The sequence below is a fragment of the Lissotriton helveticus genome, chromosome 6, assembly GCF_964261635.1.
Source record: "Lissotriton helveticus chromosome 6, aLisHel1.1, whole genome shotgun sequence".
Lineage (NCBI taxonomy): Eukaryota > Metazoa > Chordata > Amphibia > Caudata > Salamandridae > Lissotriton > Lissotriton helveticus.
The window spans coordinates 1,550,079,929-1,550,105,263 of NC_136067.1; the positions used below are offsets into that span (position 1 = coordinate 1,550,079,929).

The window sequence follows — 25,335 nt, forward strand, 5'->3', positions numbered from 1 at the left end:
TAGTGAAGAGGCATACAGCAGAGTGTTGTAGTTTGGAGCGGCAAAGAGGGAAGTATAGTGTTGTTTATTATGGTAGAGTGAAGGGGCATAGACGGGCGTAGAGTGCAGTGGCTTAGAGTGGAGTACAGTGGAATAGTGTCACAATGTCAAGTGGAATAAAGTGGCATTGAGGTTGTAAAGGGAGTTGAGTTGAGGACAGTGGCATAGAGTGGATGGAGTAGAGTATCATAGAGTAGCACAAAGTAGAGTGTCAGAGTGGAAGAACAAAGAATGTTGTAGAGTGTCAGAGTTGCGTTTTGTAGAGCAGAGTGGAGAGATGTAGTGCAGAGTGGAATGGTATTTGATAGATTGATGTGTCGTAGAGTGTCTTTCAGTGGAGGGGCTTACAGAAGTGAGGCATGGAGTGGCATGTCATAGAGTGAAGTGGCATGTTGTACAGTGGAGTGTTGTAGAGTAGGGTATCATTGAGTGGAGTGCCGTTGAGTGGAGTGTTGTTGATAGGAGTGTCTCTGAGAGTAGTGTAATTGACGGCCTAGAGTGGGGTAAAGTGTTGTAGAACAGAGTGTCATAGAGTGCAGTAGTGTTTCACAGAGTAAAGTGGCATTGAGTGGAATACAGGGAGTTGCATAGAATGCCACAGAGTGGATCAGAGTGTCATATGGTAGCATAGAGAAGAGTAGAGTTGCCACAATGAAGAGTAGAGTACCCTATAGTGGAGTAGCATGTCACAGAGTGGCAGATAATGGAGTGGCTTATATTGGAGTGGTGTATCACAGAGAACAATGGAATGGCATAGAGTGGAATGGCCAGCTGTAGGGCAGAGTGGCATGCCATCGAGTGTCTTGGAGTAGAGAGGCATAGAGTGGCATGTGGTAGAGAGTAATGACATGCTGTAGAGTGGCGTAACATGTCGTAGAATGGAATGGCATGGCGTGGAGTGTCAGAGTGGAGCGGAGTGGCATTTGGTAGAGTGGAGTGGTGTGCCAGAGTAAAGTGGTCTGCCAGAGAGTGGAGTAGAGTGGCCTAGAATGTATGGTCATAGAGAAGAGCAGATTGTTTTGGAGTGGAGTGGAATGGCATGTCACACAGTGGAGTGGGGGGAGTGTCAGAGTGGCATGCTGTAGAGTATCTTAGAGTAGAGGGGTATGGAGGGGCGTGTCGTAGAATGGAGTGGTGTGTCGTGTCATAGAGTAAAGTGGTGAGTTGTAGAGCAGAGTTGCGTGTCGTAGAGTGGAGTGGGGTGAAGTATTGTACAGTGGAGTGTCGTAGAGTGGCCTGGCGTATCGTAACTTGGAGAGGATTAGCATGTCATAGAGTGGAGTAGTGTATCAGAGAGTGGCATAAAGTGAAAGGGCATAGAGTGGAGTACAGTGTTGTAGAGTGGAGTGGCTTAGAGTGAAGATATGTGTCGCACAGTAGAGTGGAGTGGTGTGCCATGGAGTTGTATGGAGAGTAGTAAAGTAAAGAGGAGTGTTGTAGAGTTGAGTGGCATGTCACATAGTGAGTGGTGGAGTGGCGTGTGTAGAGATGGAGGTGCTGAGGTAGAATTTGGTATTATTTAGTAGTATTGGGTTGTGTTTATAGCCCAGTTTGTTTTAATAACCAATCACATAATGCTTTAGTTCTTCATGTTATGTCTTATCTAGTTTTCTATTAGTTTTTATTGTCATGTGACCAGAAATGTGTGTTTCAAATGCCTTTCTAATACTTGTTAAACTTTATTGCTGCAGACTAGTTTATTTTCTTACCTCATTTTGGTTTTTGGTAGTATTGTACTACATTAGTAGCCCAAATTGTATTCAAGCCAATAATTGTCCTCCATTCAAAATTAAGTTATTAATAATATGCATTTTCCTAATAGCCAATAATCTAACAATTTACTTATTGTTTCTCTGCCTCTGTGTTCCTCATTCTTGTATGTCAGTCTATGTGCAAGATGGTTAAGGTTAGGTTTGTTAGGCACAGTTTCATTTTTGGGACACTGAGCATAACAAGAAAGCAAATGTCGAAAATAATTTATGTTTGAAAGGAGTTAAAAAAACATGGATTGGTAAAAGGGGCTTGAAATGGAATCAGTTACTCCCTATACTTTTCTCTATTAGTAAATGTGACCATCCCACCTTTATGGTTATCAATGGTTGTTGCAATGATATAGGACACCTAACTGGAGTTAGACTCAACATTGATATGAAGGAGACAATTTCTCTCTTAATGTGTATATTTCTAAACACACATTGTGTGTTCTCAAAAATTTGTCAGAGACAAAAAGTGGAAGTGGTTAACTCTAAATGCTGCTAAGTTTGAAAAGGCTCAAAGGCATGTCAAAAGGGCAGTCTCAGTATTCCTTCGTGATCATTAAATGTCTTCCATTTTTCATTTGAAAATGAAATATTCCAATGCAGCAATGTATATCCCTGATGATGTACATTTTAACACCTATGAAAACCATCTTTTTATTTCAAACCTACAAACTTGCTTGACAAACATTTAAATATGTTTATTTAAAAAACACCAAAGGCTCTTTTAAGAGCCACCCTATATGGTATTTAATTGCATTTTGCTGTATATAAATTCTTTATTTATATTTTCAACAAGTACAGCAGAATCTTCTAGGTACTTTTGGGAAAGTACTGGGTACCCCGTAAACTTTAAAAAATATAAAATCAATAAAAGTACTTTTACCTAAGTCTACATAGTTTGATTAACTGCCTCATTTCTTCCTCTAATTTAACAAAGAATAAACAATGTATTTTGCCTTAAAATACAGAACAAAGGCAAAGTGTGGTCTAAACAATGTGGCTGACTTTTCATTTTGCTGGGGTTTTTATTAACCAATCATTTTGTGTTTCGTCATCGCCAGGTACCATGGTATACAGCAACCTAATATATCACTATGTTTTTGTCCCCTATTTCTGAAAAACTGCTCAACCAATTTAGATCAAATAACAAAAAGGACCCTTTCCACACCAAAATGTATATACCTGCCAAATTTCATGAAAATCTGTTCGGCCATTTTGCAGCTATTTCTGTTTGAAAAATCTATGAAAAATGAATTGGGGGAAAAACATATTGTGGAACCCCCGTTTTTCTTTGTACCCCCTTAAATAATAAGCCACAAAACTTTTCATCATCAGTCAATGTAGGAAAAGGAATTGGTCTGCAAAGTTTCATGGAGATTTGTCAAACAGTAAAATAAAAAATCTTACTATCTCTCTGAATTCTTACTATAACTATAGAGTGGATATATATATTTGGCGATGGCGCCCACCACCCCGCCAGCCATCGGGTTGGCGGGCGGGTGGGACAGTGAGGAATCCACAGTCAGATACCGTATCCCCCAGAAAAAGCGTTACTGAAGGGAAGTAACTTGTTCTTCTGATGGATACTTCTGCCTGTGGATTCCTCACCTTATGAATGACTCCCAAAGCCGTACCTCTCCCAGAGGAGGGTGTACACCTGACTAGACCAAAAAATCTTGCAAAGCAGAAAGAGCAAAATGGCCATCCCTCCTAACCTCAGAGTCCCAGCAGTATTGCTTTGCAAAGGTGTGGAGGGAGGCTTTACAAATATCAAGAACAGGAACACCTCTAGCCAAAGCAGAAGTAGGTCACTTAGCTCTGGTGGAATGAGCTCTGATACCTTCAGGCGGTTCCTTCTTGGCCAAGGCGTAGCAAATCTTAATGCACAAGATGATCTACCTGGAGAGAGTCCACTTGTGCACAGCCTTGCACTTCATTTGTCCAATGTAGCCCACAAAGAGCTGATCGCGCAGCCTCAGATCCCTTGTCTGATCCAAAAAAAAGCTGACAGTTCTCTTAGGGTCCAAACAATGCAGTCTCTCCTCCTCCTTGGAAATGGGTGGATAGAAGGTGGGTAAAGTAATGGACTGTCCCATATGAAAAGGGTTAATCACCTTGGGAAGGAAAGCAGCCCTGGTCCTTAGAACCAACTGAGGTTCTTTAATTTTGACTCCATCTTACATTTGTCTTCAATTTGTGTTGCCTTTACACAGACTGCTCTATTCATGAAGTGTTTCTGCCCTTTGGACTGCAACGTGTAGAAAACTCCCCTCTGTCCTTGCTTTGAAAGCAATCTCAGACACTAGCTGGCCTAACTGCATACAGACATGTTCTGCCATTACTGATTGACCTATAAGTGCTGTAATTGATTGACTTATGGGTTGGGCAGAAACACGACGTAAGGGGGACATTCTGGTTACATGATGTTTATCTATTGGCTAATATTTTGCAGATCTTGTATGTCCATATTAGGTATCTTGTATGCTTGCAGAAGCTAGGACTGCCCCTTTCTTTTATGCTGAGTTTGTAATCCTAAGCATATAAAAGACCTCTGTGTTCTGTATACTTTAGACTGCCTCATTCAGGTGCTAAAGGCTCCTGTGTGACGTAGTCTCACTTATTAAGTTTAATAAAGATGTCTTTTAATATTTCAGCTTCTGTGCCAAGTTCTTTTGTATTAGTGAGACCCCTGAGAATGAAGATTTCAGTTCTTCAGATGGCGCCCAACGTGGGGCTTCATCAGAGAAGTGACTTTCTGTGGGAGTGATCTTGTCAGGAGACAGAAAGCTACTGAGGAGGACAAGACAGGATTCTACTAAGAAGGTACTCTGTGCACAGGGATTCTGGAGATTCTTCGCTCTGCAGCCCACTGTATTTCTGCTCTTCCTGATTTTGATCCTCCACATGATGTCACTCCTGACTGAGAACCCTTTTTGGCGTGAGTATTACAAAAAAAATAAAGAGACCATTAGGTCATTTAGAACTTGACAGTTAGAATTTGGATAACCTTTTGATTAGTAAAAATAAGAAGTACAAGTGGGTCGCTCCCACGACTTTGTTCGGTTTCTTGGTTTTGATTTGGTTATTGCAATTACCAAAGCCGAGGGGTTTGGTTTCTTGGTTTTTGATTTGGTTATTGCAAATTACCAAAGCTGAGGGGCTCGTATATTTGTGAGTGTATTGGTAGAGATAACCCCTTGAAGTTTGAAGCTAGATTAGTGAGCTATAAAATGCCTAATCTTAGCAAATTTGGGACTGTAGCTTTGGAACTTTGGAATTTGTGTTGGCCAACTTTGGATTTGTATAGGTTTGTATAGGCGAATTGCAATTTGTGTAGACAGGTAATGAGGAGAATTTTCTCTATTTGGTTTAGTTGAACGGTGCACATACGAAAAGTACATTAAGCACTACTTTGATTATAATATTGTATATTTTGCAATATTTTTGGGCATGCCTGTTTAAAAGCTCACATAAGAAGAATGTGTTGCTTTATTTTGGAAGGTACCATGTTGTGATGTAAAGTAAATTAGCCGGCCTCCCTAGAGGGAATATCTAAATAGGTTTAGATTTACAAACATATTTCTTCCTTGGTGATTTTGTATCCCCAGGGAATTAAAATATGGACATATGACATACAAGGATCCTTTGTTCTGTGCAATTTTATGAATGAAGATATGCAGAGCGATTTTTGGTGTTCTGCTAGTCAAAGCTAGTGAATTGAGTGTATTTTCGCTTCTTGGACATACATCAGTCTGTTGGGCTGTTTTTGCAGTCTTTTGGAACACAATTGAGAAGCGTTTCTTGTAAATATGACTTACAACTAGTGTTTACAAATGGTTTGGTTTAAGTACAGTCTGTGGGCTGTCCTTTATTTCTGTCCTGAGTATTGATATGTGGGTTAAATGTGTGTTTAAATATCTGTGTGGTTTTCCCATTAGTGCAATTTCTGTAAGTGAATAGCGATGGCGCTATTCACGAAATGCATGGCTAAAAGCGCACCGTATTGTGTGTCCTGAGTGTTTGACCCCTTTCTGTTTATGTCTGAAATGAGCTCAAATGTGTGTTTTGTTTCTTTTTGATGTTTTCAGTCTATTAAGCAAGATGTCTAAATATTTAATAACTAAAATGTAAATTCACATTCACTAGGAATAAAAAGCCCCCAAAAACGAAATTGGGTGTTTTGCAAAAAAATAAATAAACTTACAGCATTTTCCTTAGATACATTGTGTAAGGTATTAATAGGCAAACAGATCAGCTGAAGTAAATTCCTGCTGAACTCAAAATAATATAGAACACGCATTGATATGTTTTAGTTTGAAAAAGACTGCCAGCTGCTCATGTTACAAGCACTTAGAGACAAGCTAAAGAAACAGGAATATTTATTCAGCCAGGATTTTCCCCTCAGTTGCACAGGTGAAAACTTTGCATTTCAGAATGTTGTTTTAAAAAGGTTCCAAAACTAAGGTCCATTATTTTGTATTATAGGAAGACATTTTAATTAAGGGTTTTCCTCTCTTTAAGCATTTCTCTAAGCATATTCTTGGCTCAGTTGCTAAATAATAATTAACCCATGTAATGAAGAAACATTTAAAAAGAAAGAAACCGTAACAGATGCTGAAACAAGATAAGGCAAGTCCAAGGAAACTAAAAAGTTAACGATGTCTTGAACATTGATTGGCAATCTCAGATAAAGATCAATCAGGGAAATTGGCTTTGCAGGTCAGTTTCGGGTGACGAAAGTTAGTTTCTTACAGTTTAATCTGGTTAATGTGTACATGACCTGGGGAGGCCAGGCCACTTTGTTCGTCAGCCTAAGTGGCACAAAAAAAAAAGAAAAGAAAATGAAGTCAGATTCAAGGAATTACAGAGCCTTAATATGTGGAATTATCAAAACTGATTGGGTTATAAAAATCAGTGCTACAAAATTCGTTTTTTACTATTCATGAAGTTTAATACTTATACTGTGACCTCCTAGCATTATAATTTAATTTAAGGTATGGTATACTGCATAATAAGGACATTAGCATATAGAATTTCACTTGACCAGGCATGAAAAACTAATTTTTCTCAGGATTTGCAGGAGATATGTCCAATGTCCAATCTCTGCAATTTGTAAAGAACATTCTGAGGATGATTAATATGTAACATTATTATAGGATATTTATTTTTTAGTGCCCCAAATAGCAAAGTCGAATTTGGGTAAAATGTGGGCATTTTTGCCATTTACAATAGCTTTAAAGTGCTTTAGGCTTCAGTAAATGCATACATTTAGGTATAATACAAATTTGCAGGTTGTTCCCATTTGGGTTTCCTTTTAAATAGGTCAGTGAGCCAATGTGCCTGGTGCAGAGGTTTGAGTTTAATATCAGGGTGGAAGGTTTTAACTTTTGCTGGACCTAACTGAGCTTTCATCAATTTAAGGTAGATGAAATGAGTACCATTGCAAACAAGCATTTGTTCTAAAAACTGGTATGTGTGTTATTATGTTCTGCGAATTAGTCACAGTAACTGTTTTAATAATCTAAGTATAGAAATAAATTGTAGCCCCTAACAGGAGTAATATATATATATCATGTGTTTTTAAATAGGGTTGGTTATTGCAGGTTGGAAAGAGTTGGGAAGGTTTTTTTTTTGTCTTTTTCAGCCTTAGAGTGAGGTGGGAGTTAGGAGTAAGTGTAAACAGATGGAGAAATTATTGCTTGGAAAAGCAGGGCCTCAAAGGGTGTTGGCGCACGGGACACGCAGAGTGTCTGTAAAAAAGTTTTTGGAAAGTTAAAAGGGTTTAGCACGTTTTCAAACGATGGTTGTTACAGTTGATATTTTGTGTGTTATGTGCAGAAATGTTCGTGCGTTTTACATATTTTTGCATTTTATCCTTTTATGAATTGTTCCTGGTGAGGATTTTAAGCCTGACAAATTAAGCAGGCCTGAATATTCTGTTTTGAGCTGCAGGTTCACAGTTTATAAAAGTGCATGCAATAGTGTTGTGTGTCACCGCTTATTTACATATGCTATTGTTTTGTCTATGCTTTTTGTGCTTGATATACGCAAGTATATCTGATGGCTTGACATGTGCGGTTTTTTTTTTTTAATGCATGTTTTTGTTTCATGTTGCTGCTTTTTGATACTATTACAAGTTTACCTGTGTTGTGAAGGGATATACATGACGATGTGTATCCTGTACAACAGTTGGATAGATTTGCTCTGACACTAAATTTCACAGATAGACAGACAACACTTCATCAGTGTATGTCAAATTTGGCTTCAATGGTATTTGAAGGAAAATAAAAAGAGATATACAGAATCAAAGTGTGTCATCTGTAATTAGTCACAATACTGTCCTCTTCCTTTAAGGAACAGGCAGTCCTAAAATTATGTATCCTGATTGGACGTAAGGGTAAATTATAGATTTGTGACTCTTGTACATGGTGACCTAATTTCTATATTACATTAGTCAGTTTTGTTCTGCTTCCGAAGTAGGGTATGGCTTTGTACCATAAAGGAAACAAGGCTTCATTTTTGCCTAGTCCCATTTCCCTTTTCCAAATTCCTTTCACCAATTGGTGTATTGCTCAGGTTCACACTTCCAGACTGCAGTAATGTACCAGAGACCCCATATTATGTATAATTCCCTTTTGTATGACCAGACTGGTTTTCATAAATTTTCTTTAGGCCTACTCTGATGTTTTCCAGTCTGACTGTTAGGGTAGTGATGGACTGGTTAACTGACTCAATACTCTCGTGTAAACGGACTCACCGCCTAAAGACTCTCTTTGTGTTCCTGTTGCCGACCCTAGCTACAGGAGTAGCACAGCTTTCCAGCAAAAGCCCCGCTGAGCGACCGGGAGCGTGAGGCCGCAGAGGAGGACGAGGCGCCGGCCCCAGGACTGCGAGGACCAGCATTCACCATCTCCAGCTGGTCCTCTTCCTGTGCGAGCCGCGCCCCCTTCCAGTGCCCCGCCCCCAGCGAAGCACTACAACTTCTCGCGGCACCCGCTGCGCGGGTGCCACTCGTGTAAACGGACTCACCGCCTAAAGACTCTCTTTGTGTTCCTGTTGCCGACCCTAGCTACAGGAGTAGCACAGCTTTCCAGCAAAAGCCCCGCTGAGCGACCGGGAGCGTGAGGCCGCAGAGGAGGACGAGGCGCCGGCCCCAGGACTGCGAGGACCAGCATTCACCATCTCCAGCTGGTCCTCTTCCTGTGCGAGCCGCGCCCCCTTCCAGTGCCCCGCCCCCAGCGAAGCACTACAACTTCTCGCGGCACCCGCTGCGCGGGTGCCACTCGTGTAAACGGACTCACCGCCTAAAGACTCTCTTTGTGTTCCTGTTGCCGACCCTAGCTACAGGAGTAGCACAGCTTTCCAGCAAAAGCCCCGCTGAGCGACCGGGAGCGTGAGGCCGCAGAGGAGGACGAGGCGCCGGCCCCAGGACTGCGAGGACCAGCATTCACCATCTCCAGCTGGTCCTCTTCCTGTGCGAGCCGCGCCCCCTTCCAGTGCCCCGCCCCCAGCGAAGCACTACAACTTCTCGCGGCACCCGCTGCGCGGGACGCGCGCGGGACGCAGCCCGGGGCGAAGCCTGGGCCAAGGGCGGGCCCGTTGTTGCCCGTTAGTGCCCGATAGAGACCGGACCGGGCCATTCCCCTTTCAACAACGATCCAGCAACAAAACAAACATGCCAGCCAAAACAAGAAGTACCTCCAAACCCAAATCCAAACATGCGCAGGAGGTAGCACAAGTAACAGGCCCCATTGACCTATTTATATCACGGGTCAACGAGACCATAAATCAAAGCATAGCTCTAATGGAGAAGAGGGTATCATTAGATCTTATGAGCGCAAACGCTAAGCGATCTTCATTAGGTGCCATAGCAAATGTCGCCTCCCCAATCAACTCTAACACCCAAAACAGCTCCCTTCCGGTGACTATACCAGCTCCTGACCTAACCACTGTACCATCGGTAGTTGACCTGTCGGTGACGCACTCAGAGTCAGACCTCTCTTTAACATCGGATGACCTGGAAGTAACTCCCGATCTAGCCGGTTGCCAAACTCAGGGAGATTTCCAATCCACCGACAGCTTGCCCCAGCAAGGTGCGAGAGAAGGAGCAATACCGAAAACCCGATTAACAAACAGCGGAGAAACACACAGTCTACAGTGTAAGGAACATCCAATGCCTCTTTCAAACTCCTCAACGTCTAACAGCATACTATACATCCCCGAAACAACTCTCCCTCACAAGGCAATCTCAAATGATACCACCTCTAACCAATGTAAGACTTGCAGAATCACCTCGCAAGTTCTTACTACAACTAAAGACCTACTATATCAATACTTAAAGCCAATCCAGCTAAGCATCAGAAATCTTGAAGCTCAATTAACGATAATCTCGGCCACCCTTCTAGATTCAAATACCCGGATAGACATAAAGGGGCAGCGCAATACCTTGCATCCACCCAAAAAGCAAAACCAACCGCACACGCAGACAACAGTCGCTCACTCAAACCCAACTTCAATAGTCCAGAAGAATTCAAAACAAACCACCACAATACCCAAACCTAATGTGAATATTCCTCATCCCGAGAAGGAGAAACCCCCTCCTAAAATAGCACAGCAAACAGTACCAATGGACACAACTACGGTAGGCACTCCATGCCCAGCAGCAAATATAGATTCTAGTAGAATCTGCCCAGGAAAGTCTGAATCGCATACATCGAAGTCCCTGCCACCTCAAAAAACACTCAAAAATACACCCAAAAACACACCAAAAAAACCTTTCACAGCTAGACGCCCTGCCCACATGCCCCCGGAAGCTACTCCCTATACAATAGTTCTAACAGGAGTACCCGAGTTAACAGATGATACATCGGAAACTGCATGGTCGCTTAAAAATAAGGCCATGCAGTGGCTTAGTATCAACAGACCCCTCGAATCTCACCTTTCGGGAGGGATCACCGCAGCCCGAAGGGTAGCCTGGATAGGCAAATCAAAAAAAACAATACGCGGTGACTGTATCATCGTAACCTGTAGAGACCCTGCAACGGTAGACCACATCTGTGCTTGGCCTCAACTCGACAAGAAAGGGGGAATAGACGCCTGTCACCTTTCCTTCTTCTACCCCCCAGCGAAGCAACATCGTAACCCTCCATTGTGGGAATGGCACCACCATCCCAAATATCCACGAAATCATGATCCACGACCCCAAGTACCATGGAACCAGACGGAATACTCGCATGACTATCCAGTCAGGGGTGGTCCAAATGAAAGGTACATAGAACGTCAAATTCCTTACTGGCAGGACAGACCGTACCAAGCATACGAAGGATGGCAGGGCTTCCCAACCCAAAACCGATTCGATTACCTCGAAATGGTCGACTGACCATTTTTGGACAAACTTAGCCACCATAAAACTGACACCACACAACACTCTGTGTCTGATAAACACCATTTAGTACAACCAGAGTTGCCCTTTATACCCAAGATATCATCATCCTCCCTCAACGACCTCCGTATTAGTATCCTCCCAGCAGAAGTGGAAATCAGCCATAGATTAAATAATGAGCTAGATATAGCCAGTGAAACTAATATCAACAATATGACATTATCCATCAATGCGAAAGATAAAGACGTCACGAGCGTAGGCATAGCCTATTGGAACATCGCAGGCCTAAACGCAAAAATAGCATGTCCTTTATGGCTGAATACTGCGAGGACCCACCAAATCTTGTGCCTCCAAGAGACCTGGCGCACAACCCCTCTCCACCTAGTGGGTTATAAGACCTTCTTCACTAAAGCAACACCGAGTGCCATGGGAAGGCCAAAAGGTGGACTTATGATTTACTTTTCTAACACCATCCCACTCACAGTGAAACTACTAAAGGAAACACCTATCTTTCAAATCATTCAAATTACCCATCAGGTGGCAGCAACGAAAAATATATTCATACTCATAAACTATTACAACAATGCAGGCGCTCTAGAACGCTGCTCCCATCTTGATGAAATGATGTCATTCATATTATCATTACAAAGTGCAAATCTTAATAAAACACTTAACTACTTATGGGGAGGGGATTTTAATCAAGCATTATGTCCAAACCATAAAAGTGGGATTTGTGGATTACAGAATGAATCTGGAAATCCCATCCCTCACTTTGTTCACACCCCGGGTGGAAATAAGCTTAAAGAAATTCTCTTCACTTTGGACTTAGATTTTGCCAATAAGTTAGTTAACCCGGCGCAAGAATTTTTACCCACCTTTCACGGGCGAGGCTGTATGACAACCATTGACTTTATCTTAGCCTCAAACACCTGCAAAGGCCTACTAAAAAATTATAAAGTAGGGTCCAGTCCAATCAGCGACCACTATCCCCTAAGTGTGGAACTCCTTACGGGAAAAGTAGGTTTATTTTTAACAAAAGCCACCTCTCTTGATCAACAATCACTGGCCATAAAGAAAAAGAACGGCTACACCATCAGATGGTCAAAGATCGATCCAGAAGAGACCACGCAAAAGATACTCGCAAAAACACAGACATGGCTAACAGACTGTCTGTCCGCAGAGGCATCCCCCGAATCAATTATTACCTCCTTTAACAACATCCAAGGAGCAATAAGGGAAGAGCTATTCAAAAATACATCAAATAAATTAAAACCCCCCACGACGAGATGGTTTGACTCTGACTGCCGAAAGGCCCTCACGTCTCTTAAAGAAGCTCTTCGACAAAAACCTAGAGATGCCCCACTCATCTCGTACCGGCGGAAAAAGTATAATAACGCCCGGAAAAACCGTAGGCGACAGATAAAGCAAGACCTATGGCGCCAACTACATGAGAGTGCACTAAAAAAAGATAGTATCACATTTTGGCAGACAATAAGATCACCTTTTCTGGATAACACCACTGACCCCCATCATTTAGACGTGGCAATAACTGAGAATGACTGGGTCCATCATTTTATAAAAATTTTTGGCTCAACAACGGATCCACCCCAATCAGAAGTTCGGGAACAAGTAAACAATAATTTCCACCCGATTAACCTACGTTTCACAGTTGCTGAGATTAGAAAGGCCATAAAAGCTTCAAAAACCGGCAAGGCTCCCGGTCCAGACGGGGTGCCTATGGATTTGTTTCTACACAATAGCGATTACTGGTCATTAATAATCACCCGGGTAATGTCCGCAGTCACTGAAATTGGACTTCTTCCATCATGGTCATCATCTACCCTTCTGCCAATATTCAAGAAAGGGGACCGTAACGACCCCGCGTGCTACCGACCAATCTCCCTTCTGGACTCCACGGGCAAGATTGCAGGTCGACTACTCCTGGACCGATTACTATCCTGGGCCCAGGAAAACAACACCATCACAGACCTGCAATACGGCTTCCCGAAGGGGTTGGGGACGGTGGAACAGGTCCTAAACCTGATCCTCCTGACCGGAAAATACACACGCGCGAAGGGAGGCAACATCTATCTGGTTTACGTAGACCTGAGCGCGGCCTTTGACTGCGTTCAGCATGCAAAGCTGTGGCAGATCATGACTAGCCTTGGAGTGGATCCATCGTTACTAGCCTTCCTTAGGGAATTATATACCAACGCTGAAGGCCGAGTTCGTTATGGCACTGGCGGCGAACTATCACGCCCCTTTAAAATATCACGAGGAGTACGGCAAGGGTGTGTACTGGCTCCCTTCCTGTTCAATCTATATACCAACGGGATTGAACAGGCTATGTTGGAAGGGAGCCAGGACCTTCCACAGATAGCACGCCGCCCGATACCCATCCTTCTGTATGCCGATGACTCGGTCATCCTGGCTCGGACCCCCAATCAACTCCAATGGCAGCTGAACAAATACGTGGCATTCATGGACTCTCTGGGTCTAAAAGTAAACATTAAAAAGACTTTCACAATGACTATTGGACCAAAACGGGGTGCTTCGAAACCAATTTTTATTAATAATAACAAGCTGGAAAAAACATCGGTATACCCTTATCTGGGCATACTTGTGGAAGATACAATGACCTGGAACAAAGCAATTGAAGCCAGGAACCTCAACTTTCGCCGAGCAGTATCAGCGCTAAGTGCTTTTTCTAGAAAACTTGGAAAACCTGCTCCAGCGGAATTGCTAACGATTTATTACGCAAAATGCCATAGTGTGGCCACATATGGAGCAGGCATTTGGGGCCACGGACATATTGACCAACTCCAGGTAACGGAGAACGCTTTTATTAAATATATCCTTGCCCTTCCTCAAAGCTCCCCGATTCTATCAGCACATCGGGAGCTGGGCATGGAATATGTAACAGACACCATACGATGCCAGCCTCTCATGCTCTGGCACCGCATATGGTGTAATCCTGCAAGCCATATAACACGTTCCCTGATCACTGAATGCCTTGGCCTAGCACACTGGAGAAAAATACCATGGCTCAACTACATCCATAAATTTCTCCAAGACCTAGATCGCGAGCAATATTTTCTTGAACCACCCTCAATAGAAGACATTTCAAAAAAACAGCTTAAAGAACTCTGCATGGGCCATCTAAGAGAGCTTCGCAACCAAGCAGAGATTGTTAAAACACAAAACGAAAAAATCCGCATATTGCAGCCAGAGAAATTGATGCAGCCCTACTTGATGTTTTTTCTGTCGAACTATGAAAAATTCCTATTGACAAGACTACGGTTTGACCTTTTCTTCCGCATAGTCTCATTTCCCGAACTGAATAACTGGTCTCGAAACCTGACATGCTGTCCATGTGACGGACTTTGCAAACAATCTACGGTCCATGTCATTTTGTTCTGTAAATATTATAGGCCAGCAAGAAAAAAATGGATTCTGCCCCTCCTCCGTTTAAGTGGACTTAGACACACATATCCAGCACTCGTTTATCTTCAGACACCGAAAAATCCATATGAAGCAAAATTGGTAGCAACCTTTTTAAAATCAGTAATAATAACCCGTCGCAAAATTGTTTCTTAACATTATAAGCGTCCTATGTAAATGATTTTTTCTACTTACTGTTTTAATTAATGATCTTTATAAAACTGTACTTTTTATGATTGTACAATTTTATAATCGAATAAAAGTTGATGAAATTAAATGAAAAATGAAATGACTCAATACTATAGTAAGACAAGTTTTCCACCTCAATAGGTGACACCTTACGTTTTTTTGAATATGACAAATTCAATGCGTATTCTAATTTAGTTTTTAGTTCCTTTTTCCTGCTGCTTTAATTTTTGATGGACCAGATGTATTTTAAATAATGGAAATACCAGGACTCTCTAGTTCTTGTCTTTTGTTTCCACATTTTGATCATTAGCTTTTGCATTGCATAGTCCATCTGATGCACAATTCTTAAAGGGAGGTATCTACATGTCCCTGATAAAATGTATTATGCGATTTCTCTTTTGAGGTGTTGTAGATAAGGAATTAGGGAACACCTATATGTAATCATTTAGAGAAAAAAAATGTATTTGCCCCATTAGACAATGCCACCATGTGTGAGGACATCCATTCAGATAGAATTCCCATGTCGCGATCTACCCTTAGATGGTAGAGGATATGCTCTCACATGGAAACCCAATTAAAGAGGCTAGAGGCACTGTTTTGCCTACTGCCTTTGTCTTTGTATTGCCTTTGAGAATGACAGTGTGTTCTAGACCAGAAACGGTATGGCCACTCCTTTAAAGATTGCAGGCCACTTGCTTGCAGTCCCTTGTTGTACAATGAACTGTTTTTGTACTTAATTGAAGGAAACAACTGTGTCACATTTTCTACGTCACTAGGTTCTGCGGGATCTTCCAGAGTCAAAGGGAGAATGATACCCTGCAGAACGGTGATAAAGATGAGTTCTAATTCTCATCAGTGACAGCTAACAGATGAACAGTCCCAACACCCAGAAAGTGCTTCATCAACTGTATCTCCAACGTATTGTGCTTTCTTCATCAGAAGGCGTTGAACATCAGAAAAGGAGGATCTGGTTTTGCCACAGAAGCAGAATTTCAGTGCAAAGAGCGAAAGAGAAGGATTCTTGTTGTTTTTGAGGCTTCAGTTTTCCACCCACCTGTCATGTGCTGGTTAACCTCTGACAGTGTGCAGTCCATTGAGCCCCCTGGCCTGAGTTTTGGCCACACAACCCCTTTTCCTTTGCTCCAACGGAAGTGCAGTGCACCGGAGGATTTGAGATTGGCAAAAGGCACAACATTATGGTGCCCATGAAAGAGCAGCCCGAGCATCCTCTGGCGTGAGACCGAATGGAAGAACCGTAAACTGATAATGTTGCGATCCTACCGTGAATCGGAGATACTTCCGATGCGACCTCAGGATGGGAAGATGAAAATATGCATCCTGTAGATCGATGGACACCATCCAGTCTTCCTGTTGCAGCACAAGAAGAACCTGAGCCAAGGTCAACATTTTGAACTTCTCCTGTCTGAGGTGAAGGTTCAAAATCCTGAGGTCCAGGATTGGCCTTAAACGACCATCCTTTTTGGGGAACAGGAAATACCAAGAGTAGCAACCCTGACCCCTTTCCTGCTCCGGAACGACCTCTATCGCACCTTTCTGTAGCAAGGTAAGAACCTCCTGTTGTAAAAGCAGCAAGTGGTCCTCTGAGCACCAACCCTAGCAAGGAGGGTAAGGAGGAGGATACTTCAAAAGAGAAGGGCGTACCCATACTCTACAAGATGCAAGAACCAACGATCTGACGTGATCAGTCTCCAGTCTTGTAGAAAGAGGGACACCCAACCTCCAACCCGACCAACATGTTCTAAGATGGGGGATCTAGAACTGCTTTCCTGTTGTACCAACGGTGGTGGGAGGGGAAGTAGAGGAAGAGGAGGAGGACTGTTGTCGAGCTGCTCCCCTGAGGCCTCTTTTATTCTTCCCTCTGTAGGACTTGTAAAGGGATTCTGCTGTTGCTGGCCCTGTTGAGATTGCTGGTGGCCACAAAAGGAAGCAGATCTCCCAAAACCACAATACCGCTTGTAGCCGTATCCTCTGGACTGCACCTGGAGACCCAGAGATCTTGCAGTAGCCCTTCTGTCTTTAAAACGCTCCAAGGCTGAGTCCGCCTTTGAACCAAAGAGTTTTGACCCATCAAAGGGCAAATCCAGCGGAGTCGCCTGAACATCAGTTGAGAAACCAGACGAAACAAAGCCAAGCCTGTTTCCTTGCCGCCACAGAGGACCCCATCACATGAGCCACAGAGTCAGCAGTGTCCAGACCCGATTGAATCACGTGAAGGTCCGCAGCCTGAGAATCAGAAAGGACCTCCAAGAAATGATTCTGTCCTCCTCAGGCAACTTCGGAGTTAGCTGCATGACTGAGTCCATCTAAGCATGGATAGACCTTCCAAGAAGACAGGTTGCATTGGTGGATTTAAGAGCCTTGCAGAAGGGAACACCTTCTTTGCCGTCTGCTCCATTTTTTTAGAATCCCTATCACCAAGAATGGTAGGGAAAGAACAAGAAGAATGCTTCGCACAAGAAACCTGGACAACCAAACATTCCAGTGTCGGATATGAAGACAAAAATGCTGGATCCCCAGGAGCATGCCTGTTTCTTCTAGAGATGGAAAGAGAAATCCCAGGAGCAGACAAAGGCTTCTACCACACCTCCATTATTGGTTCCGTCAAAGCCTCAGAAAAGGGAAGCAATACTTCAGAAGCTGAAGAGGCTAGATTAAGAACCTCCGTAAGGATATTAGATTTCACCTCAGCTGAGGGAAGCTGCAGAGCAAGCAAATCAGCCGCCTTCCTTATGACCACATGATAAGGAGCAATGTCTTGCACAACCCCAGCCTTTGCAGATGGGAGAACATACTCAGGAGAAGTATCCAAGCCACTGGCCTCATGTAGGCCCTCAAACTCATCCATAGACTCAACAACCTCTCCTTCCTCGTGATCCTGTGCATATTCCTCCTCTTCAAGGAGCCTCTTCGCCTCTCTCCTAGAGCGTTGTTTAAGAATTGGCGTTGGCGGCGCAGTAAAGTCATCAACGACGTCGACAGAGGAGCCTCAGCTTCAAATCTCGACGTCGATCGAACTCGAGGAGGCGCCGAATAAACAGCCGAAGGAGTCAGAGGAGCCGGAGTGGAGGACCTAGGCGCGGGGAAATGCCAAGTCGAAGTCGACAGCAAGAATGGCATAAAGGGTGCTTGAGGATAGAGTTGAGGAACACCCAAATTAAAGGCCAAAGGACCCACGGGCCCAAAAGCGCACCAGATGGAGTAGAGGCCCTGGCAAACATACCAAACATCACATTAAGAAAATGTGAAGAGTCTGACCCAGGAGCAGGAAAAGCAGGATATGGATCCGTACCTTCCTGAGGTCGAACTGGAGGCTGTGGAGCCGGGGACGGCACTCGCACAGGTGAAGCCACCTGGCCTGGTGACGACTCCCTAGGCACCGGAGACATCGCAGGAGCAAGAGAGCCTTTATTGCTCAAAGAGCCTTTCGAAGCTGGCGACCCCGGAACCAGAGATGGAACTGCGTCACCCGAGGAGAAGGAGATGGAGAAACGAAGTCCTTTCTTCAAAGTCACTCAGTCAGACTCAGCGAAGCACTGGCCTTCGAAGAACGGTGCCAAGAGCCATGTCTCCTCTTAGACTACTTATGTTTTCTTTACTTCGGCGTATGGGACAACGATGACTTCGCCCTTTTTCGACCCCTCTTCTCCTTTTTTAGCTTTGGCCATAAACAGCTTAGCTTCACGCTCTTGAAATGGCCTTAGGAATCATTCTCCTGCAGCTTCAGCATTCTTCAACGTCGTGGTCCGACGATAAGCACCAGAGGCAATCTTCATGCTGGTCATCGACATATGCCCGCCACACTCTCTGCAGGGTTTAAACACAGTCTTCCTGGAAGTAGCCATCTGAAATCAACAAGGATACAAAGTTTTCTTCAAGAAAATGGAGAGCCCCTAGAAAAAACGTTACACGTCGACTACACGGAATAAAGGGAACTGACGTCAGCACGCCGACAAGGTCCTTTTGTGGCTCCAATGCTGTCATACTGTGTCATGAGCAGAGCTGTGCTAGTGTGACGTCGTCATCGACGTGGGAGAGCTAGGAAAGAATTTCTGCGGAATGCTGGCGCAGGGGGTATTCATAAGGTGAGGAATCCACAGGCTGAAGTATCCATCAGAAAGTACATTTTGTTGAGCACAAAAAAAGTCTAGGAAAGTTTGCCTTAGACTATTTCCTGACCACTCCTCCAGAAACTTTAGAATTGTAGTCAATCAATGTGAAAGCTGTGCTGTAAAAACAACATTAAGGGCCAGATGTAGGAGGCCATTTACCGACCGGTAACGGCCGATTTCGTCCGTTACCGACCGGTAAATGGGTTTTTGGTATGTAGGGGGCTAAATTTACCGATTCGGTAAATTTACCGAATCGGTAAAATACCGAATTGGCAATTTTACCGATTCGGTAACTTCAGGATGTAGGTGGGACTCTTCAGAGTCCCTAAGGCCTTACAGAAGCGGTATTTTACCACCCAATCCAATTGGGTGGTAAAATACCGAATCCAGGTGTGCATGCACATGTGTGCATGCACACCTTTGCCATGTGACAGACAGACATGCCCTTAGGGCATGTCTGTCTGCCACATGGCACACATGCCACTATTTGGGGTGCTAGAGGGTGTCAAAGTGACACCCCCTGCACCCTTGCTGGAATCGGTATTTACCGAATCGGTAAATACCGATTCGGTAATGCCCATTGATTCCTATGGGCTTCAATGCCCATAGGAATCAATGGGCATTACCGAATCGGTATTTACCGATTCGGTAAATACCGATTTTTACAGATTCGGTAATTCAATTACCGATTTCACCTACATGTCACACCTTCATATTTACCGATTCATAAATACCGAATCGGTAAAATTCGGTATTTATGAATCGATAAAAACGAATTACCTACATCTGGCCCTAAGTCATTTTCTTTTTTTGAAAATCTAGTATGTAGGAGGGAGAGCTCTCCCAAATTGCATTTAGAAAGTCAGACTTGCACTCTCTGCTAGCTCCCAAGGTGACATTCCAAGCAGATGGTTGTGCCCAGCTACTTTAAATGTTCACGATCCAACACTCGAACACTCGGTCCTGACCCTAACTACATCTGCTCAGTAGCTTCTTGGGCCCTGATTTGTTTGCATTGACGTTCGACTTGTGCACTCTACCTCAAGAAGGGAGACTTCAGAATGACAGAAGGACGCGGGATTGGGAGAGTCAATCCTCACATTCTTAAATTCCCACATCCAGCTTTTACCCTCAATATATAATTTGAGGTTAAATTAAGTGTTAAATTACGTGTTCTGAAGTGGCTAACTGTGTACACAACTATGTCATAAATAAATATAAAGCTTAAACGTGTTGTCTTTTATCCATGCGCAATTAAAAAGAATTTTGTCGATCACAAACGTATTTACAGTGCAATTTTCTTGCTGTATGAGGCCCCTGCGGTGTTGCTGATTTCTTTGCCTGATGTGCATTAAGTATATTTTGTGATTGTACAAATTTAAGAAACTATTACGAAATGGGTTGCGTCGTTTTGGGCCCAAGTCTGTCACAATAACGTACATTTAGAAAACGTATTTGAGAACCACTGCGGTGATTTGGTTGCCTTGGAACTGCAATGAGAAAACAAATATTTAAATAGACAGAAAAGAAAAAGGCGAAATTCTTACTTGATATTGCAGCCCATTGCAGAGAACGAGGTGGTCATATGGCACCCTCTCGGTTTTGGAAACCGACACGTACTTGGCATCTCGGTCTATGCCCGTCATTTTACCAACCACAACATTAACCCAGGATCGGAGTGACATCAGCGCATAATCTTTATCATTAAAGCAGTGGCTGTGAAGAGAAAACATCCAAAAGTGACATTTTAGCAGCTGACAGCAGGCATTAATTAGACATCTGGTGGGCTGGTGGCGGGCCCCGAGCGGTCCCAGCCTGTTATCTTGCTGTGAGCGCCCAGAAGCCCATGGCACGAAATTACTCATTAAGAAACACTCACTTACAAATTGACGTCTTCCTGTTGAAGCCAAATAATGCCTTCTAGCACTGGCCCGTCCCACAAAGAGAAATAAAACACGAATTGCTGTGTTAACTACGGGCGTTTACTTTTAGCTTGCATTTAACGTACGGCGCACATGGCGGTCTTTGTTGCACACTGTATTTTGGTGGCTTCCGGGCAGCTGAGAGACAAGGCCCCAGCATGCCTGCTGCCCAGGCACCGGCCACAAACAGCTGACTAATCACTGCTGCAGGCAGGCCTGCTATTTAACAGCGCCATAAAAACGTGCGTTGGCTTCACCCCCTCCCCTAAAAGAGCCCCTCAGTTATTCCTCTTCGCAGTCAGGCTTGCCACATCCATTCTGATACACACGCCCATGTTCGTTACAAATACTTCTACAAATAAAATCAATCTCTCTCAATGTGTTTGTGAGTGAAGTAATAGGTCTGTTTGTAAGGCCACACAGGCGGCAGAATTGTAAATAGGGTTCCCGGTTTTATGGTATTTATTTTTTGGCCATTTCCGTCTGCATTTATCCATATTTTTTTCTGGTAATTTTATCTGTATTTATCCATATTTATTTTGTGTTTTGTTTATAAAGAAGTTGTAAAACTGTACATTCCCATATCTATTTAACTGATAGACGCGCACTCATACTTTGATGTCTGTCATGTTTGAGCTATTTAAGCTGCCAAATGTTACATAACAATACATCCACTGGTAAATACTAGCATTATACCATAAATGTATGTGGACATATGCCGTTATTTAAAGAAATTTCATCCTGTTTTTTAATTTCCCTTGCTGTCCATCTGTTCAGACGCCGGCCTATAATTCATGAAAGACAGCACAGAGAGTCACTTAAAAGAAGCAACATTTTCAGAAAACACATTGTTTTCTGTCTGTATTTATCTGTAAAATCCGTAAAAACAAAAAACAGGGAGCCTTAATTGTAATATAGCCCAGATGATTGACCATGATTGTGAGAAGACACTTACATAAAACATCATTGTTATTTTATGAACAAAATATACGTGAATGAAGGACCAGGCCATTGCCAGGGTGGGGGGTTCCGAGGGTAGATGGAAGAGAGTCACAGTTGGGGTGTGTTAGAACCGGGGTCTCTAGTTGGCAGGGGTATGCACCCTAGTCCAAGTAGGGACCACCGCTTCCGACCTGGTAGCTTGGCGCAGAGCAGCAAAGGCGTAACCTCAGAGGCAATGTGTAAAGTATTTGTGCAACACACCAACAGTTCCCAGTGAAACACGCACACAAGAAAAAGACACTACACCGGTTTTATATAAACATATAAATATCTTTACCTAAAAATTATGCAAGATCCAAAAGCAGGTAAATCCAGCTCCAGGCAAGATCAATAATAAAAAGGATTCCAGTTTCCGAACAAGATCAATAATCAATAGGAATGCATCCAGTTCCCAGGCCTGATCAATAACAAAAAAAGGATTCCAGTTTCCAAGCAAGATCAATAATCAATAAGAATGAATCCAGTTCCCAGGCCTGATCAAATCACCAAAAGCTCATGTGTGCCAAGGGCTCTTGCTGGTAATGTCTTTCTCACAGTGTCCTTGGATGGTAAAAGTACACTTGAGGTAGGTTCTTATGGTCAAAATTCACTGGGGGAAGGTTCTTAGGCCAAAGTTCCCTTGTGGCGTAATAAGTGTGCCTCTCATAGAAATGATGCTCCCAGCGTAGGAAGTGCGGCTGCCCAGGCGCTGCTGGTAATGCTAAAAAACTGCCCCAGTGTCAATTACCAAGTAATTATGCACCCGTAGGACGGTCAGTGAAGGACGGTTTCCAGCCAAGCACAAAGCTCACACTCCAGGTACCCGGCCAACCCGCACCCCACCCCTTCGCAGCAGCCTGGTTGCACTGAGGCGTTACCTGGGGTGGTGGTTGCGGACGCAGGTGCGAGGCTCCTCTCCCCCTGGGGCCTTGGGCTCAGCAGGCGCTGCACGGGTGGGGGCCACAGCCACACAGCGCTCCTTTAGCACAGCGCTTAACAGTGCCTCCAAGTCCTGGGCAACGACGGAGCCTCCTGCCACACAGAGCTTCGCTTCTCAGCGCTACACAGCGCGCTCCGGTCCCAGTGGCGGTGACCTCAGGGCCAGTTTCAGTGGGCTTGCGCCAGAAGCAGAGGCAATCACAGAGCCCTGGGAGGATCACGGGGCAAGCAGTGCTGAGGGCAGGCACAGCGTTGCAGGGCAAATCTTGAGAGTGTTGTTGCTGTTCCAAAGGGCAGTCTTTAAAACGCTGTGGTCCAAGGACAGGTAGTTTCCTTTAGCTTAAAAAGGGTGCAGTCCCAAAAAGGCAATCTTTAAAAGGTTGAAGACTCTTTAAAATGCTGTTCAAAGAAAAGTAGTTCCTTTGGGATGTTGTGGAGACACTCTGGTGGTGATGTTGCAGTCTCCCATGCAGGGCAGGATCAGCAGACAGTAGGGCAGCTCAGCAGGTTGTGGGGCAGCAGTTCCTTGGAGCAGTCAGCCTCCTTCCCAGTGGCAATCCTCTTGCGCAGCAGTCCTCACTCCAGCAGGGATTCTTCCAGGTCCAGCAGTGTAACAAGAATGTGAGGCCAGGACCCTCCCTTATATATTCTACAGTCATGGGGCTAGAAAGTGGTGGAAGTCTCTGGAAGGGTCTGGGGGCAGGGGCTTCTGGAAGAGTCCAGGGAGTTCTGGTATGTTCCCTGCCTTCCCTGACCTAGCTGTCAAAGTGACGAGAGACAGGCCTTTAAGGCTACAGTGGACAGCCCATCACAGCTCATCCCAGGGAAGAAGGTGTGAATCACCACTCCCACCTCCCAACCCAGGCAGGCTATCAGTATGCAGATGGGAGGGGGGAGTCTGCAGATCCTAATCTAAGTGTAGGCAGGAAAAGGTCCCCTTTATCAAAGTGGGATCCCTAGCGTAGTAATGCCCAAACCCTATATATCATTGGAAAGGGTTCCCCGCCCGAGTCAAACAAGACCAAACATGACAGACTTATTAGGTCCCTGTCAGAAGTTATCCCATAAGGGGAGGTTCCCAATGTTAGCCTATGGAGGATTAAGCCTTACTGCGGTAGCAGTGGCTTGTGGCTCATATGCCAGCCTCACAAGGTTTTAGGGGAGAGCACCTGCACCTCAGCACTGTTTAGCAGTGGTGAGGCGCCCAGAGTCCTAAGTCCAACAAAATATAGGATAAAAATGGGAGGCAAAAAGGGCAAAAATGTAGGGGAGACCACCCTAAGGCTGACAGGTCTAACACATGTCCCCCCCAGCTGAAAGTGGGGAGAACTACCCAACCTCCAGGGAGTTCTCATCACTAAGGCGGAAAAACCGAGAGAGACCGTCAGCATTGGCGTGGTCTACTCCGGGTCTGTGTTCCACCCTGAAGTCCATCCCCTGTAGGGAAATGGACCACCTCAGCAATTTGGGATTCTCGCCCCTCATTTGCATGAGCCATCTGAGGGGCCGGTGGTCAGTCTGGATCAGGAAGTGGGAGCCAAACAAATATGGCCTCAGCTTCTTCACAGCCCAGACCACCGCGAAGGCTTCTCTCTCTATCGCACTCCACCGCTGTTCTCGGGGGAGCAGCCTCCTGGAGATGAAGGCTACTGGTTGGTCCCTTCCCTCCTCATTGAGTTGCGAAAGTACTGCCCCTATGCCATGCTCTGAGGCGTCCGTTTGGACAATGAACTCTTTGGAGAAGTCAGGGGCCCTGAGCACAGGAGCGGTGCACATGGCCTGCTTTAGAGAGTCAAAGGCTTTTTGGCAAGCCTCTGTCCAGATCACTTTTCTAGGTTGTTTCTTAGAGGTTAGCTCAGTCAAGGGGGGCCACAATAGTGCCATAACCCTTGACAAATCTGCGGTAGTATCCTGTGAGGCCCAGGAACGCCCTGACCTCAGTCTGTGTTTTGGGAGGCTCCCAAGCCAGGATGGTTTCTATCTTGGCCTGTAGGGGCTGCACCTTGCCCCCTCCTACCAAGTGTCCTAGGTAGACTACCGACCCCTGCCCTATCTGGCATTTGCTAGCTTTGATAGTCAGGCCTGCCTGCTGCAGAGCCTGAAGCACTTCCTGGAGGTGACCCAAATGGTCCTCCCAGCTGCTACTGAAGACAGCTATGTCGTCCAGGTAGGCAGCAGAGAAGGCCTCTAAACCGGAGAGGACCCGGTTCACCAGCCGCTGGAAGGTGGCAGGAGCATTTTTCAGTCCAAAGGGCATCACCCTAAACTGGTAGTGGCCCTCTGGGGTGGAAAAGGCGGACCTCTCTTTAACTCCATCTGTTAGGGCGATCTGCCAGTACCCTGACGTGAGGTCAAAGGTACTCAGGTATCGGGCAGCCCCCAGCCTGTCAATGAGCTCATCCGCCCTCGGGATAGGATGAGCATCAGTCTTGGTCACAGAGTTCAGTCCCCTGTAATCCACACAGAACCTAAGTTCTGGTGTGGTGCCCGGTGGGGCAGCTTTTGGTACCAGAACCACCGGACTGGACCAAGGGCTGTTGGAGGGCTCTATC

At 44.6% G+C, this 25,335-nt stretch overlaps 1 protein-coding gene across 5 annotated transcripts in view; it reads right to left on the bottom strand.

The window, feature by feature from the left end:
• Positions 1-25,335, bottom strand: part of CFAP61 (cilia and flagella associated protein 61) — a 2,132,686-nt gene that overhangs the window by 796,091 nt on the left and 1,311,260 nt on the right. For all 5 annotated transcript variants that reach the window (XM_078649333.1, XM_078649336.1, XM_078649335.1 and 2 more), the window contains one exon: positions 20,489-20,657. In XM_078649333.1, the coding sequence (XP_078505459.1) occupies positions 20,489-20,657 (169 nt within the window). The remainder of the gene's footprint in view (positions 1-20,488; positions 20,658-25,335) is intronic.